This window comes from Vulpes vulpes, chromosome 6, assembly GCF_048418805.1.
Source record: "Vulpes vulpes isolate BD-2025 chromosome 6, VulVul3, whole genome shotgun sequence".
NCBI lineage: Eukaryota > Metazoa > Chordata > Mammalia > Carnivora > Canidae > Vulpes > Vulpes vulpes.
The window spans coordinates 46,200,924-46,216,827 of NC_132785.1; the positions used below are offsets into that span (position 1 = coordinate 46,200,924).

Consider the following 15,904-nt stretch of genomic DNA (forward strand, 5'->3'; position numbering starts at 1 on the left):
TAATTTTTATGTCTCTGAAAATTAAGACTTTTAATAAAAAGACTTGATATGTTAATAGTTTCTATAAGGAAATTCTTTCACTTTAGCGATTAGCTCACCTTGGCGAATGGTAGGTAATTGGCACAATAATTGCACAAGTTACTATATGACCATATCATTACTGAGTTCACACTTTTCTAGAGTTTTGAACTGTCTTCAAGGCTGCGCAGGGTAATGAAAGAAAATTTCTGTTATTGTTTTAGATAAAGCATGTCTTAAAAAAATACTGATTCTTCCCTAATAGTGCAAGAAGATTTGCAGAAACATATATCTTCTACCTATTTTATTACTTGCTTTCTTTAATCTCACGTTTAGCAGAAACATCAGGGCCATGGCATATTGTTACAGTAGTTTAAAACTATTGCCTGTTTTTCTTTAGCTTCACTGCTGTACAAGAATTCTTGAGATGGCTCTTTCCCAAAATACTCAATAAAATGTTACTGTATTCCCTGAGAGATGTGAATTAGTAAAGCTAAAACATGGTAATCTATTTGTGGAATTCGGTGAAGGGAGAAAGTGAAGCACTACTGGTGCATTCAGAATTCAGAGAGTACCACCATTCTGGCTGTCTTAATTTGGTGGGTGTAGCAATTCTCAGATGGTGCCCATGTCATAATTTCTGAGGAAGACCTGTGTAGTTTGGGACATTCATCATTTTAGTTTGTGTAAAATACTGATTGTAACTGTAGAAAATAAAGTTTAAATTGTATATGATGGTAATATACAGGAGGTGGTGATGGGGATGGTGGTGTTATTGGCCTGTTGAATCTCTTATGAGATGTGTGTTTATCAGAAAAGAGCTTTAGATCCTCTGTTTCAATTGTTTCATTTACCAAACATCAAATTTAGTGTGGCCACACTGGCTGCTTCGGATAGCCCAGTGAATTAGGGAGACCCTGTCACCAGCATTGAGTTAGTTTAGGTCTCCTGACTTGTAGGTTAACGAGTTACACACTTCCCTGGTGTAGGCCATGGAGCCTTGTCTGTGATGAAATGTCATTTGTGTTTTAATACATTGCTTTAAACTGACCATATAAAGGACTCATTAAATGTTTACTCATTTATTATACTCCCCAAATTCTCAATTTTGTGATGTGCTTTATTTCTTTAACTTCTGTGATTAGAAATTGATGTTAAAGTTTGTAATAGAATTTGGCTTGCAGCATTTGTAAGTTATCAGTGGACCATTTTTTATTATAATACTGTAATTGACATTTTTTTGTGGTTGTGGCACCCTTCCATTTTCATTTTTGAAAAATTAGGTGCATTTTGAAAATTACTTGGGCCTGGTATGTTTTATGATTACATTTTTAACACAATAAAAGGTTTATATATTAAAATTCCATAGCAACACAAATTATTTCTACACTGTGGTACAGATCTATCAGTGATTTGATTTGAAGCTTTTTTTGTATCTGGCATATGAATATTTTTTGGCAGGAGTTTTAAGATTTGGAACTGATGGAAATATTCTTGATCTGTTAAAGAACAGTGATGAGTACCACTTTCTAATTTGTCTTCTGAAAGTTGCATCTATTTCAGTGTTATGAACCAGACACAAGTTTTTTTTTAATAATAAATTTATTTTTTATTGGTGTTCAATTTGCCAACATACAGAATAACACCCAGTGTTCATCCTGTCACGTGCCCCCCTCAGTGCCCGTCACCCGTTCACCCCCACCCCCCGCCCTCCTCCCCTTCCACCACCCCTAGTTCGTTTCCCAGAGTTAGGAGTCTTTATGTTCTGTCTCCCTTTCTGATACTTCCCACACATTTCTTCTCCCTTCCCTTATATTCCCTTTCACTATTACTTATATTCCCCAAATGAATGAGAACATATAATGTTTGTCCTTCTCCGATTGACTTACTTCACTCAGCATAATACCCTCCAGTTCCATCCACGTTGAAGCAAATGGTGGGTATTTGTCATTTCTAATGGCTGAGTAATATTCCATTGTATACATAAACCACATCTTCTTTATCCATTCATCTTTTGATGGACACCGAGGCTCCTTCCACAGTTTGGCTATTGTGGACATTGCTGGTATAAATATCGGGGTGCAGGCAGACACAAGTTTTGTTTAGAGATTTACCATTAGAGAAAACTGCAGTGCAGTGTGAAAATCCCCTCTTATTCCCACAGCATGATCTTACGGAGATAATGAATTCTAGGGTCTGAAATCACTATTTTGATAGACTTAACAGAATGTCTTAGCTATATCTGACAGGAGCGAATGTCTCATGAGGTGGATTAAATGGTGTGCATTTCTGAAATGATAGGTTCCTCCATTTATTTGGTAAGAAAACCAGTATCACATTTACAGTTTTGCTAAGTCAAAAGACAAAAGCCTATCTATATTTATTGTCACTTAACTATATCATGATGCTTTCTCATTACATTTGTACTTCATTTGTGAAATGGGGACAGGCATTACTATTCACATTTAGACAGAAGGACACAAAGGGTACTTTAGTGACTTTCTAGATGTCACATTCTAATTCAGAAGATTGTGAACTTCTTAGGGATAGATAGAATCTTATTATTTTTATTGAAGTATAATTAGCATACAATATTAGATTAGTTTCATTGTACATGTTGATTTGACAGTTCTATACATTATCCATTGCTCACCATAAGTGTAGTCATCTGTCACTATACAATATTATTACAATGTTGTTGACTCTATTCCTATGCTATACGTTTCGTCTCTGTGACATTTATAAAATGAATAAGTCTGTGCCTCTTAATCCTCTTTATTTTACCCATCTCTCCACTTCAACCCCTCTGGCAACTACCAGTTCTCTATATTTGAGAGTCTATTTTTGTTGTGTGGTTTTTTTTTTTTTTTAATGCTACTTCTAGATTCCACATATAGGTGAAATCATAGGAAGGGTGCCTGCTGGCTCAGTTGGTGGAGCATGTGACTTTTGATCTTGGGGTTGTATGTTCGAGCCCCATGTTGGGTGTAGAGTTACTTAAAAATAAAATCTTTAAAAATAAAATAAATGAAGCGGTGCCTGACTGCCTGGGTCACTGGAGAATGCAACTCTTGATCTTGAGCCCCAAGTGTAGAGGTTACTTAAAAATAAAAAAACTTTAGTAAAATAAAATAAGTGAAATCATGTGGTCTTTTCCTTTTTTCTGACTTATTTCACTCAGTATAATACCCTCTTCGTCCATCCATCTTATTCATGTTATTGCAAATGGTAAGATTTCTTTCTTTTTTCTTTCTTTCTTCCTTTCTTCCTCCCTCCCTCCCTCCCTCCCGCCCTCTTTCCTTTCCTTTCCTTTCCTTTCCTTTCCTTTCCTTTCCTTTCCTTTCCTTTCCTTTCCTTTCCTTTCTCTTTTCTTTTCTTTTCTTTTCTTTTCTTTTCTTTTCTTTTCTTTTCTTTTCTTCTCTTTTCTCTTTTCTCTTCTCTTCTCTTCTCTTCTCTTCTCTTCTCTTCTCTTCTCTTCTCTTTCTTTTCTTTCGATGGCCGAATGATATTCCTCTGTGCATGCACTTTATCAGCCACATCTTAAGGTTAGGTGTCATCCTATTTTGCCATTACTTTAATCTCTGATAGGCACTCAGTAAAAGTTTGAATGAAGGAGTGGGTAGAGTTGGGTTAGCTGGAAGCGAGAATAAAAATTTTTTGTGTCTAGGCAAGGGTGTTGGTCTTTTCTGCTTTCCACCACCACTGTGTACATCATTTGTAATTGGCCTTCTGATGTATTTTCTCCAGATAGTAGTTGTGGGTTTTTTTTTTTTATTTTGGCTAATTTTCTCATATTTGAGTTGTTTGGTAGTTTGAGAATTAGACCTTAAATCTAACTCTTATGTTCAAATTTCTAATAAACTATTACAACAATTTGAATGACCTGTTTTCAAATGAAATTTAATATTTCTATTTGTAGGCTTATAAGTATTTTAAATAATGAACTGTATTGTATATTGAATGGATAACATAATAAATGATTATTTTCAAAGTTATCAGATTTTGTATTATGAGAAACTAAGCATGAATTACTTAAACCAATCTTTATTCAGCTGCTTTATGCACAATACAGGAATGGACACTAGTTCTAGCAACTGTTGGTGTTTTAAGATGAAGATGTGGGAGGGGATCCCTGGGTGGCGCAGCGGTTTAGCGCCTGCCTTTGGCCCAGGGCGCGATCCTGGAGACCCGGGATCGAATCCCACGTCGGGCTCCCGGTGCATGGAGCCTGCTTCTCCCTCTGCCTGTGTCTCTGCCTCTCTCTCTCTCTCTCTCTGTGACTATCATAAAAAAAAAAAAAAAAAAAAAAAAAAATTAAAAAAAAAAAAAAGATGAAGATGTGGGAAAGCCTTTTTTTTTTTTTTTTTTTTTTTTTTGCCATTCAGGTGACCCTATACAGCTAAGAACATTGGTTCTTCTTTTTTTTTCTTTTAGAACATGGATTCTTGATTCACACATTGAGCCATTATCATTTGATTCCTTGTTTTTGTAGGTTTTGTTACAAATTGGGGTTCTAATCCCATTTCATGTCTCAAGAAATACCTAAAAACTGGAGAATAAAGCAAATGAAAGTGAGTGCTCCAGAATTATTATTTTTTAAAGATTTTATTTATTTGACAGAGAATGAGCAAGCACAAACGGGGAGCAGCAAAGGGAGAGAGAGAGAAACAGACTTCCCACCGAGCAGGGACCTTGATGTGGGGCTCAATCCCAGGAACTTGGGATCGTGACCTGAGCCAAAGGCAGATGCTTAATTGACTGAGCCACCTAGGCACCCCTCTGGAATTATTTTATATAGATATTTTTAAATATATGCATAATCAAATACTTAATACAAAAGCTATATCATATATAACCCTCTTTGGAGGTTTTTCTATGTAGACTGTAATGATCAGTTTTTTTCCTAAATAGAAGTCCAATGCAATTTTTAGTGAAGGTGCCTTTTTGATAAAACACCCAACATCATCACTGAGCATTCTTCTTTTCTTGAAAGAACTAGATACAGAGTTCAAAATAAGCAACATCTGTGTTTGCAAATGCCATTGCCAATCATATGAGAGAATGATCTGGATATCCTGGTGAGGCACATCTCTATAAGAGCTATGTCTATTCTCTGGAATCCCTGAGTGGAGTGGCTAGCAGGGAAAAAGGGAACTGTGTGACCAGATGTTTGCTTTGCCACCTGGATGGAAAGTACTCCAAATGGAAAACTTTCCCAGACCAATGATGTCACAATCTATGAGCAGCTCGTCTTCCAAAAGCAAGAGATGGCAGTGTCTGCCAGAGCTTCTGTGCCAACTCGGGAGGACTGCTGGGACCAGAGGACAGGCAGTATAGCAGAGACCTCAGCCCTCTCTCTCTCTCTGGTCCCCTCTGACAAAAACCTCTTCTGGACTGAACAGAGTGAGGCAACAAAACATTTACTCCCCAAGATTAGAGACCTGGCTCTGGAAGTTAAGACCCACGGGAAGGGAGCCATATTCATCTGGAAGCTGGGAAATGTTTTCCTTGGTCAGTGGCTGGGCTTATGCTGGCATGCTTCCTTCTTATCCACAACAGGATGGCACTAGGGAGAGCAAACAAAATAGAAGCCAATTCAAAGGGTCTGTTGCACTTTCTCAATGAGAAGGACCCAGGAATCAGGGCCAGAAGCAAGGGACGAGTAGGGTGGGGGTGAGGAGACCCTGTGGGAAAAGCTGGCTAGCTCCAGGGACCTGTGAAATATTACAGTGTCCTGTGGAAATAAGAAAGACCAAAGAAGCTGTGTCTCTTCTGACTTCTTTTAGTCCCTTGCTTATCCTAGGCATGTCTCAGTGTTGGTATTTATTGTGGTGATCAGCAATTTGTTTCCATTTCCTTTTATTTGAGTACCTGTGGGCCGGGTGATACAGTGACACAAAAGTGAATTCACTCGAATTTATTTCTCTAGACTGACGTGGTATATAATAATATCAGAGGGAGTGGTAAGTGTTATGGGCACAGTAAGAGGCATACTATCTTACAGAATGCTATGGAAATGGAGGGAATGGAAGGTATATTTTCACATGTATAATCAAATAAGTCATTTGAGCTGTGCCTCTGAGATCGAATAGGATTTGGACATATGAAGATGATAGTGTGTGATGTATACTCCAGGCCTTAAATTGTGTTATATCTAGTATTTATTTTTTGCTTAGTGTAAATAAGTCATGGAAAACATGAGGTTTTTTTTTTCCCTCTGATTAATGAATGTAGAAATACTCCCTGTTCATTGTGACACATTTTGGGATATGTATATACAGTGTAAACAAAACCCCATCTGTCTGCCCAGATGACTTCTGTTGACCTGTGGTAAATTTCCTTTTACTTTCAGAGGAGGTCACTTAAGCATCAGAAATCCTCAGGTATCAAATCATTCTTACAGCCAACTATGCTGATCAGATCCACATATTTAATTTATTGCATATTCTAAATTGAATATGAACTGAACCTAAAAATATTCTATATCATGTGTGCTCTAAATATAGTTACTCTGTTTACTTTTTCTTCAGGCTAATTACAGTTTTTTGTAGGAAATATATACAGGCTGCTGACCATGTTCTTTTTCCCTTATCTTCTAAGCCACATGGGCCAGGAAAGAAATTTCAGTGATGCTTAGCTGGGATATATGGATTGTTTTTGGTTTTTGTTTTAGATTTGAGAAAAATTAAGTTTATTTTTGTGTTAAAATTCCCAGTTCTCTTCGTTTTTTAAAAATTTAACTACAATAAAATATGTAGTACAATAGAATGCATATTACAAAATTTACCATTTTGACCATTTGTAAGTGTATGAAGTTAGTGACATTAAGTGCATTCACATTGTTGCATAACCTGTACGATCATCCATCTCCAGAGTTTTTTCATCATCCCAAACTGAAACTCTGCACCTATTAAGCAATGTTCCCCATTTTTCTTTCTCATTTCCCTCCTTCCTCTTTCTTTCTTCGTTTCTTTTCATAATAGCCATTCTAATGGATGTGAAGTGGTATCTCAGTGTGGTTTTGATTTGCATTTCCCTAATGAATCGTTAATGATGGTAAGCATCTTTTTGTATGCTTTTGGTCATTTGTATATTTTCTTTCATAAATGGTTTTAGAGCCTACTTTCTCCTCCTGCTCCACCTTTGCCCAGAAGTACTTCAGGTAGTTTAATGCCATTAATGACTGCTCGAAACCATGATTTTGAATGATTATATACTATCTGCCATACAATTTCCATTTATCTTGTTTTTCAAATGATAAGATCTTTAGGGAAAGAACTTTCAGAGAATTTTATTATTTATTTATTTATGATTGAATGAATGAATGAGAGATGGAGAGAGCATGAGTGGAGAGAGGGAGCAGTAGACACCTCTGCTGGGCAGGGAGCCAGATGCAGGGCTCCATCCCAGAACCCTGAGATCTTGAGGTGAACCGAAAGCAGACACCTAACCAACTGAGCCACCCGTGTCCCGTGTTCCCCCCCCCCCCCCCGCCAGGGAGTTTTAGTTGTAAATCTTATAATGTTGGAACATCTGTGTGCATAAATAAATATTTATTTGTTTAAGACACATGGCTGTATTTGATCAAGAACATATATATTTCAAAATTGCTTTCTAGAAGGACTGAAGCATGACGTTTACTTCTAATTTTAGAGTAGAATTAGCTCAGAACCTAACGCATCCATTTTCCTTCTTTCAGATATTGTTAACTTAAATAGTCTTGCTCTCATTTCCATTCTCCTCCTTTGTCCTAAGATTGTACCTTTATTTTTTCATTGCCATTTTAGTTGGACTTTGTGAGGGAGCAGAGATTGCGCATTTAATATACCGGTTTAATTAGAAGTCTATAATGATTTTCTAAAATCCTATAAATAAGGCATAGTCACATTTTCAGTATTTTACTTAAGGAAATTTCCGTGAAGACAAAGATTGAGTTGCATACTTATAAAAGTTGTGAGTTGAATATAGTTAATATCTTAACCCAGAGGTTGGCAAACTTTTTCTTGAAAGAGCCAGATAATGAATATTTAAGCTTTGCAGCCATATAGTCTCTTCGTACATATATTTTCATTTTTATTTTTTGATAGCTCTTTAAAAATATAAGATATTCTTGACTTGAAGCCTGTGGGTTGATTTGGCTCAGAGACTTTAGTTTGTCAATCCTGTTCTGGTTTTATTTGCAGTGATCTTGCTAGTCAACACAACTCTTTATTGATGAGGAATTATTTATTTATTTATTTATTTAGAGAGCTTGCACATGCATGAGAAAGAGCAAGCAGGGGGAGGGGCAGAAGGAGAGAGAGGGAGAAGGGAGAGAGTTTCAAGGACTCTGCTGAGTGCAGAGCCCAACATGGAGCTCAATCTCATAACCCTGAGATCATGAACTGAGCTGAAACCAAGTCGGGTACTTAACCCACTGAGCATCGTAGGTGCCTCTTGTTTTAAGAGAATTGCAAACTCTCGTACGGTTCAGATTTTGGGTTTTTGAATACATTACCAAGAGCTAATATTTATTATTTTAATTTTCAGATGGTGACCCAGATAACTATATTGCTTACTATCGGAGAGCTACTGTCTTTTTAGCTATGGGCAAATCAAAAGCAGCACTTCCTGATTTAACTAAAGTGATTGAATTGAAGATGGATTTCACTGCAGTAAGTGGGTCTGAACTTTCTTTAAAGGAGAATATATGGGAATTTGGAAGAGGTAATTTCGCTTTTTTAAGGTGAGGATTGGTCTGCTAGGCGTAGCTGGAGGATGTAGAAAACTGCTGTGGTGTAGTGGCCTGGGCAACAAGAAAAAATCCAAAGTCCTTGGAATCAAGGGTCTTTGTGCAAGACGAACAGTGGGAATAGCTGCTGATTTTTAGAAGCTTGGCAATGGTGTTAGCTTTGTGGTTTAGAAAGACTTCTGGAGGGTGGATTGTAGGATAGGATGTGAGTCTGAGTAACCAGTTGATCATGAAGCTGTTGAATTAAAAGACTGTCAAGTGACTGACAACAGTTCTAATTAAGGCTGTTAGCAGAAAGAATAAAGAAAAGGAGATAGGTTAGGTAAGCAATGGTTTGTGGAGAGGACACAGTCAGGAATTAGACTGATCCTTCCCTGCAACCAACACACAAGCCTCAGAAATGGAGGAATTTACAGTCTAATGGGATGTCCTCATGATCGGCAGGCCAATGTAATGGCTTAAAATAATAGAATAAGTTAGATGGTTTCAAAATTAGTTTGGTAACTCATTTATTGTTTATATCTTACTGTATTCCAAAAAGAACTTGAGATAACTGATTAGGTAGGGGTGAATGTTTGGTTTGAAATATTACCCTCATTTTAGGATGGAATTCCCAAATGTCATATTTTTTTCTTTAATCTCTTTATCTGGCTAAGCACAACCTTTCACAAAGGGTAAGTAGTTTATTTTCCTAGTATTATAATAGCTATTAGGTAGTTTAAGTGGCTTTCATCTTGCTTTTTGTGTGTATTGATGCACTTAACAGAGGATTAGGGCCTTTTTTATGTATTGTAAAAGTAATATATAAGTTTTAACGGACTGTCAATGTGGTTTCTGTCTTATGGTCACATTGGTCATCAGAAAGTTGGTATTCTTGGAAGAGATGGGATTATGCACATAAGAGGAATATCAGAGTGGGGGAAATGATGCATGTGGAAAGGAAGAAGTGTTGTTCTTTGGTTATAGTAGAGTGAATATTTCTACTGAGAATTAATAAAAACATAATTATTCCTAGAATTTTGATTGGTAAAGTCCCAAATTATATAACTTTTTTTTTTGTGGTGACAAAAAATTATTACAATGGCAAAAAAAAATTAAATTGAGATATAACATCAAATTCATCCTTTTTTAAATTGTATAATTCAGTGGTGTTTAGTATATTCACAAGGTTCTGCAAGCATCACCATTGTCTAGTGCCAGAACATTTTTGTTGCCTCCAAAGGAAATCTAGTACCTATTAGCCATCCCTCCCCATTTATGCCCTGGCCTCTGGTAACCATTTATCTTTCTGTCTATATGGATTTGCTTATTTGGACATTGTATATAAACGAAATACAGTATGTGGCCTTTTGTGTCTGACTTCTTTCACTTTGCATATTTTCAAGTCTATCCATGTTGTAACTTGCATCAGCACTTCATTTCTTTTTATGGTTGGATAATATTCTACTGAATGGATATATCACATTTGCCTGTTGATTTTTTAGTTGATGGGAGTTTGGGTTGTTGCCACTTTATAGCTATTGGTATGAACTTTCATGTACAAGATTTTGTGTCGACACATATTTTGAATTTTGGGGGGTATAGCACAAAAACTATTTTTAAGGAAGTATGGTTATGTAAAAGTTAATAATAAAAATTACACACATTCATTTTTTCCAGGAATTGTTCTCAAAGTGCCAAGTCAAATGGGCATTGGAAAAATAAATATTTCATTAATGCTTCATTAGCATATTTGGTTTTGTTTTTTGTGTTTAAAGAAAATTTGGAAATGCATGGTACTCAGAACACCTTTTTTTTTTCCCTAGGCAAGATTACAGAGAGGTCACTTATTACTCAAACAAGGAAAACTTGATGAAGCAGAAGATGATTTTAAAAAAGTGGTAAGTTTAGTTTGTATTTGACTTTATGAAGAAGATGTTGAACATCATTATGAAGATGAGTGAACATATTGGACTTTTTTTTAATAGTAAGACATTTAGTAATAACCTTATAGCTAAAAGGGAAAATCTTTTGATTTGTGTATATAAAATCACAGTTTCTGAATTAATACATAGTGGCTGACATGAAAGAATCACTTTAATAGTTGGAAGGTAAAGTTTTGAGAAAGAATATATAATTTTTTAAAAAGATTTTATTTATTTATTCATGAGAAACACGGAGAGACAGAGACACAGGGAGGGGGAGAAGCAGGTTTCCTTTGGAGAGCCCGACGTGGGACTAAATCTTGGGACTCTGGGATCACGCCCTGAGCCAAAGACACTCAACTGCTGAGCCACTCAGGTGTCCCAAGAATATATAATTTTAATTCAGTTTATATAGCTCAAATGTTCTGCTTTGTTTTCCAAGAGAATCCAGAGATGTCAGCTTAACTATTCTAAAACTCCCTTCATTTGATTTGAAAGGAATAATAAAAGGGAAATTTTGTAATTACCCATATGGCTACAAATTGTAAAGTGTTTTGGATATGTTGGGGGGTGGTACAGATTACATGTAACTGAAAAATGATTTGGAGAGACAGCCAATGTCTTTTTGCCCTCATGAAGCTTGTTTTTAAGATCTGCATTTTTGTTCCTTTTTTTTTTTTTTTTTAAGATTTTATTTATTTATTCATGAGAGAGAGAGAGAGAGAAAGAGGCAGAGACACAGGCAGAGGGAGAAGCAGGCTCCATGCTGGGAGTCTGACACGGGACTTGATCCTGGGACTCCAGGATCACTCCCTGGGCCAAAGGCAGGCGCTGAACCGCTGAGCCAGGGATCCCTGCATTTTTGTTCTATCTGTATTTGTTTCTGGGGTGGTCTAGAAAAAAGCATGTATAGGGTTGACCTTTGAGCAATATAGGTTTGAACTGCATGGGTCCACTTATACATGGGATGTGTAAGTACTATTAAGTGTATTTTCTCTTCTTTATGATTTTCTTAATAAATTTTTTTCTCTACCTTTATTGTAAGAATACAGTATGTAATGCATATACAAAATATGTGTTAATTGCTTGTTATTGATAAGGCTTCTGGTCAACAGTAGGTTACTAGCAGTTTTGGGAAGTCAAGTTATGTGCGGATTTCAACTGCATGGGGTGGGTGGCGTCAGATCTCTAATCCTGTGTCAAGGGTCAACTGTCTAAACTTCATTGTTCATTATTTGCATTTTTGTAGTTTTTAAAAATGCTTAGTTACTAGATGGTAACCACTGTGAAAATAAAACTGAAATTTCTAATATTTTCATAACCTCTGTCACAATGCTCAGTCATATGCAGAGAAATCCAAAAAATGTTAGACTTAATTGTATTAAAATCTAATCAGTAGCTGTGTCATGGTCTCGGTAAAACTGGATGTCCATTTATGTTTATCTGATTTTCCCTACTAGGTAAGATCTTGAGAGCAGGCTGAAGGACAGGTGATGGGGAGGTCATGGTGTTGGAGTCACCTTTCCTCAGCCCAGTTCTTGTATATAGAAAGTATTGTGAGAAATTTGTTGGATGGATGGATGAATGATAAAACACAATAATGGATTTCCTTCTTTTTAACAGATGGTTAAATCTATTACAATTTTTTTTTCCAATCACAACATTAGAATAGTCTTTTAGAAATAACACAATTTAGAATAAAGCTTTAGCAAAAATTAATCCTTATTGGGCAATGGATGTGTTCTTTTGGAAAAGTGAGTTCTTGGAACTTTGGGTATGTCTTGAGTTAATGTCTTTTCTTTTCTTTTCTTTTCTTTTCTTTTCTTTTCTTTTCTTTTCTTTTCTTTTCTTTTCTTTTCTTTCTTTTCTTTTCTTTTCTTTTCTTTTCTTTTCTTTTCTTTTCTTTTCTTTTCTTTTCAGTTAATATCTTTTCTGTGATCAATATTAAAACCTCAGAAACATGAAGGGAGACTTTCCACTTTTAGATTGTTTTCTGATAGTCCTACTTCCACTAGTGCTTTCTTAAAACTGCTCTTATTAGTGTTACAGGATTCTTCCATGAGAATGTGCATCTGTACTGAATGATTTTTTACTTTTAGTTGAAATTTTTATTGAGATAATTATGAAGCAGAGAGATCCTGTGTACCCTTTACCCGACACCCACTTTCTCCCAGTGGTCTTAGAAACCTGTAGTACAATATTACAACCAGGGAATTGACATTGATATGATCTACCTGTCTACTCAGATTTCCTCAGTTTTAGTGTTTACTTCTTTGTGTGTGTTTAATTTGATACCTTTTTTCTTTATGCCACAGTTAACATACTGAGTGCTTCTGTTGTCACAAGGATCCCTCCTGCTGCTCCTTTACAACCACACCTACTTCCCTACATACTGTTCCCGCAGCTCATCTATAACTTTGGGCAACCGCTAGTTTGTAATTCATTTTTAAAATTTTGGCATTTCAAAACTTCCCCTTTTTCACTATTTTGAATAAAACTGCTACAAACATTCTTGTATAGGTTTTAGTGTGAACAAGAGTTTTCATTTTCCTGGGACAAATGCCTAGAAATACAATTTTCTGGGTTGTATCATAATTGCCTGTTTAGTTTTATAAGGAACCACCAAATTGCTTTTCAGAGTGTGCCATTTTATGTTCCTCTGCATCCCTGCCAGTGCATAGTTTGGTCACTATTTTTTATTTTAGCCATTCTGAGAAGTGTATAGTGATGGCTCATTGATTTTTAATTTGCATTTCCCTAATGTTTATTGATCTTTTTTTGTACTTATTTGTCATCCTTTTTGGTGTAAAGGCGGTTCGTGTCTTTTGCCGATGTTCTAATTGGATTGTTTGCTTTTTTTACTATTGTGTTTTGGGACTTATTTTTGTATTTTAAATGCTTTACCACATGTGTGGTCTGAAAATGTGCTTGCTCAGTCCATGCCTTGTTTTCCCCTTCACAGGGTGTGTCAGAAAGCAAACATTTTTACTTTTGGTGATAGCCAATTTATTGGTTTTCAGTTTTCTCCTGTGTATTGTGTTTTTGGTGTCATTCTAAGAACTAGTATCAAGCCATAGGTTTCAAAGATTTTTCTCCTGTCTTATTTTTAAAAACTTTTATGATTTTATGTTTTACATTTAAGACTGTGATCTATTTTGAGTTAATATTCATGTAATGTATGAAGTTTTGGTTGAGGTTGATTTGTTTTGTCTTTGGATATACCATTGTTCCAACTGTGTTTTGAAAGGCTTTCCCTCCTTCACTGAACTGCTTTTGCACCTTTAAAAATAGGACAGTTGGCTGTACTTGGGTAGTTATATTTCTGGGTTCTCTAATCTGTTCCATTGATCTATATGTTTATTCCTCTGCCATTGCTATATTCTCTTGATTTCTTAGCTCTGTAAAAAGTCTTTTTTTAAAAAAGATTTTATTTGAGAGAGAGAGAGTGAGAGAGAGAATGAGCAGGGGGGAGAGGGAGAAGCAGGCTCCCTTGCTGAGCAGGGAGCCTGATGCGAGGTTGACCCTGGGATGATGACCTGAGCCAACGCAGATGCTTAACCTACTGAGCCAGCCAGGTGCCCTTGTAAAAAGTCTTAACGGGGAGTGGAGTGATTGCTCTGCACTTTATTCTTCTCTGTCAGTATTGTTTTAGATGTTCTCTGGCCTGTGCCTTTTTTCTTTTTTTTAAGATTTTATTTATTCATGATAGAGAGAGAGAGAGAGAGAAAGGCAGAGACACAGGCAGAGGGAGAAGCAAGCTCCATGCAGGGAGCCTGATGCGGGACTTGATCCTGGGACTCCAGGACCACACCCTGGGCCGAAGATAGGCGGCAAACTGCTGAGCCACCCAGGGATTCCCTGGCCTGTGCCTTTTCATATAAATTTATTTTTTTTATTGTTTTTATTTTTTATTTTTTTCATATAAATTTAAAATAAACTTGTCTATGTCTACACAAAGTCTTGCTGATATTTTGGTAGGAAAGGAATTGCGATAAAGGTCAGTTTGGGGAGACGTGAAATCTCTATTATGCTGAGTCTTCTGATCCATGAACACAGGATGCCTCCCCATTTGTTTAAGTCTTTGATTTAAAAAAAAAATGGGGATCCCTGGGTGGCACAGCAGTTTGGCGCCTGCCTTTGGCCCAGGGCGCGATCCTGGAGACCTGGGATCGAATCCCACGTTGGGCTCCCGGTGCATGGAGCCTGCTTCTCCCTCTGCCTATGTCTCTGCCTCTCTCTCTCTCTCTCTCTCTCTCTCTCTCTCTCTGTGTGTGACTATCATAAATAAATAAAAATTAAAAAAAATAAAAAAAGTCTTTGATATCTTTAATCAGTGTTTTGTAACTTGCAATATACAGATCCTGTACATATTTTGTTAAATGTACATATCTATTTTTTTAGAGTTATCTTAAGTCATACTGTGTTTTTAATTTCATTTTTCACACTGAATAATCTTTTTGTTATTTTTTTCTTCAGAAAAGTACTCATGTATTTAATTCTGTAAGATAAATATTAATGCATATGGTTGGGAGGCCAAGTTAAATCTTACCACTAAAGAAGCCATGTTTAACATGTAACAAAAATTTTGTTGTGTGTGAGAATAATTATAATTAGATTGGTTTTGGTTTAGAGAAAAATACAAGTACAGAATTTATGTAGTTTACAATTATTTTGTGTTTTATTTGCAGTAACTTGAGGTAACCTAGAAATACCTGGATTTAAGATTCAGATTAATAATAAGAAAATCTTACGTGTTGGGGTACCTGAGTGGCTTAATTGGTTAAGTGTCTCCTTTGGTTCAAGTCATGATCCCAGGGTCCTGGGATCAAGCCCCATGGAGCAGGGAACCTGCTTCTCCCCCTCCCTCTGCCTGCTCCTTTCCCTGCTTGTGCTCACTCTCTCATTCTCTGTGTCTGTCAAATAAATAAATAAAATCTTTAAAAAAAATAGAAAAAGGAAAATATCACATGCATGTCTTTTGTCTGAACAGTAATTATAAGGTCCTAGAGATATTGGTGTTAGAGGGTCAAAATAAGAATATTGGGAAGAACTTTATCAGTTAACATATATGAAATTGATTAAATTTTAAGCATTTGGAAATCTAGATTCTACTGGGCAAATAATAAAAGAATATTATCAGATGGACAACACAAGAGATGAGAACCCAGTGTCTATAGTGTCCAGTGTTTGTAAATGAAGAGATAAACATTAGAACTATTCACAGGATCACTAGCTGTTGTGTGTAGCAAAA

The 15,904-nt window shown here is 36.2% G+C and overlaps 1 protein-coding gene across 1 annotated transcript in view; it reads left to right on the top strand.

The window, feature by feature from the left end:
* Nucleotides 1-15,904, top strand: part of DNAJC3 (DnaJ heat shock protein family (Hsp40) member C3) — a 93,276-nt gene that overhangs the window by 19,556 nt on the left and 57,816 nt on the right. The window contains exons 3-4 of the mRNA XM_072760870.1: nt 8,548-8,672; nt 10,555-10,629. Of these exons, the coding sequence (XP_072616971.1) occupies nt 8,548-8,672; nt 10,555-10,629 (200 nt within the window). The remainder of the gene's footprint in view (nt 1-8,547; nt 8,673-10,554; nt 10,630-15,904) is intronic.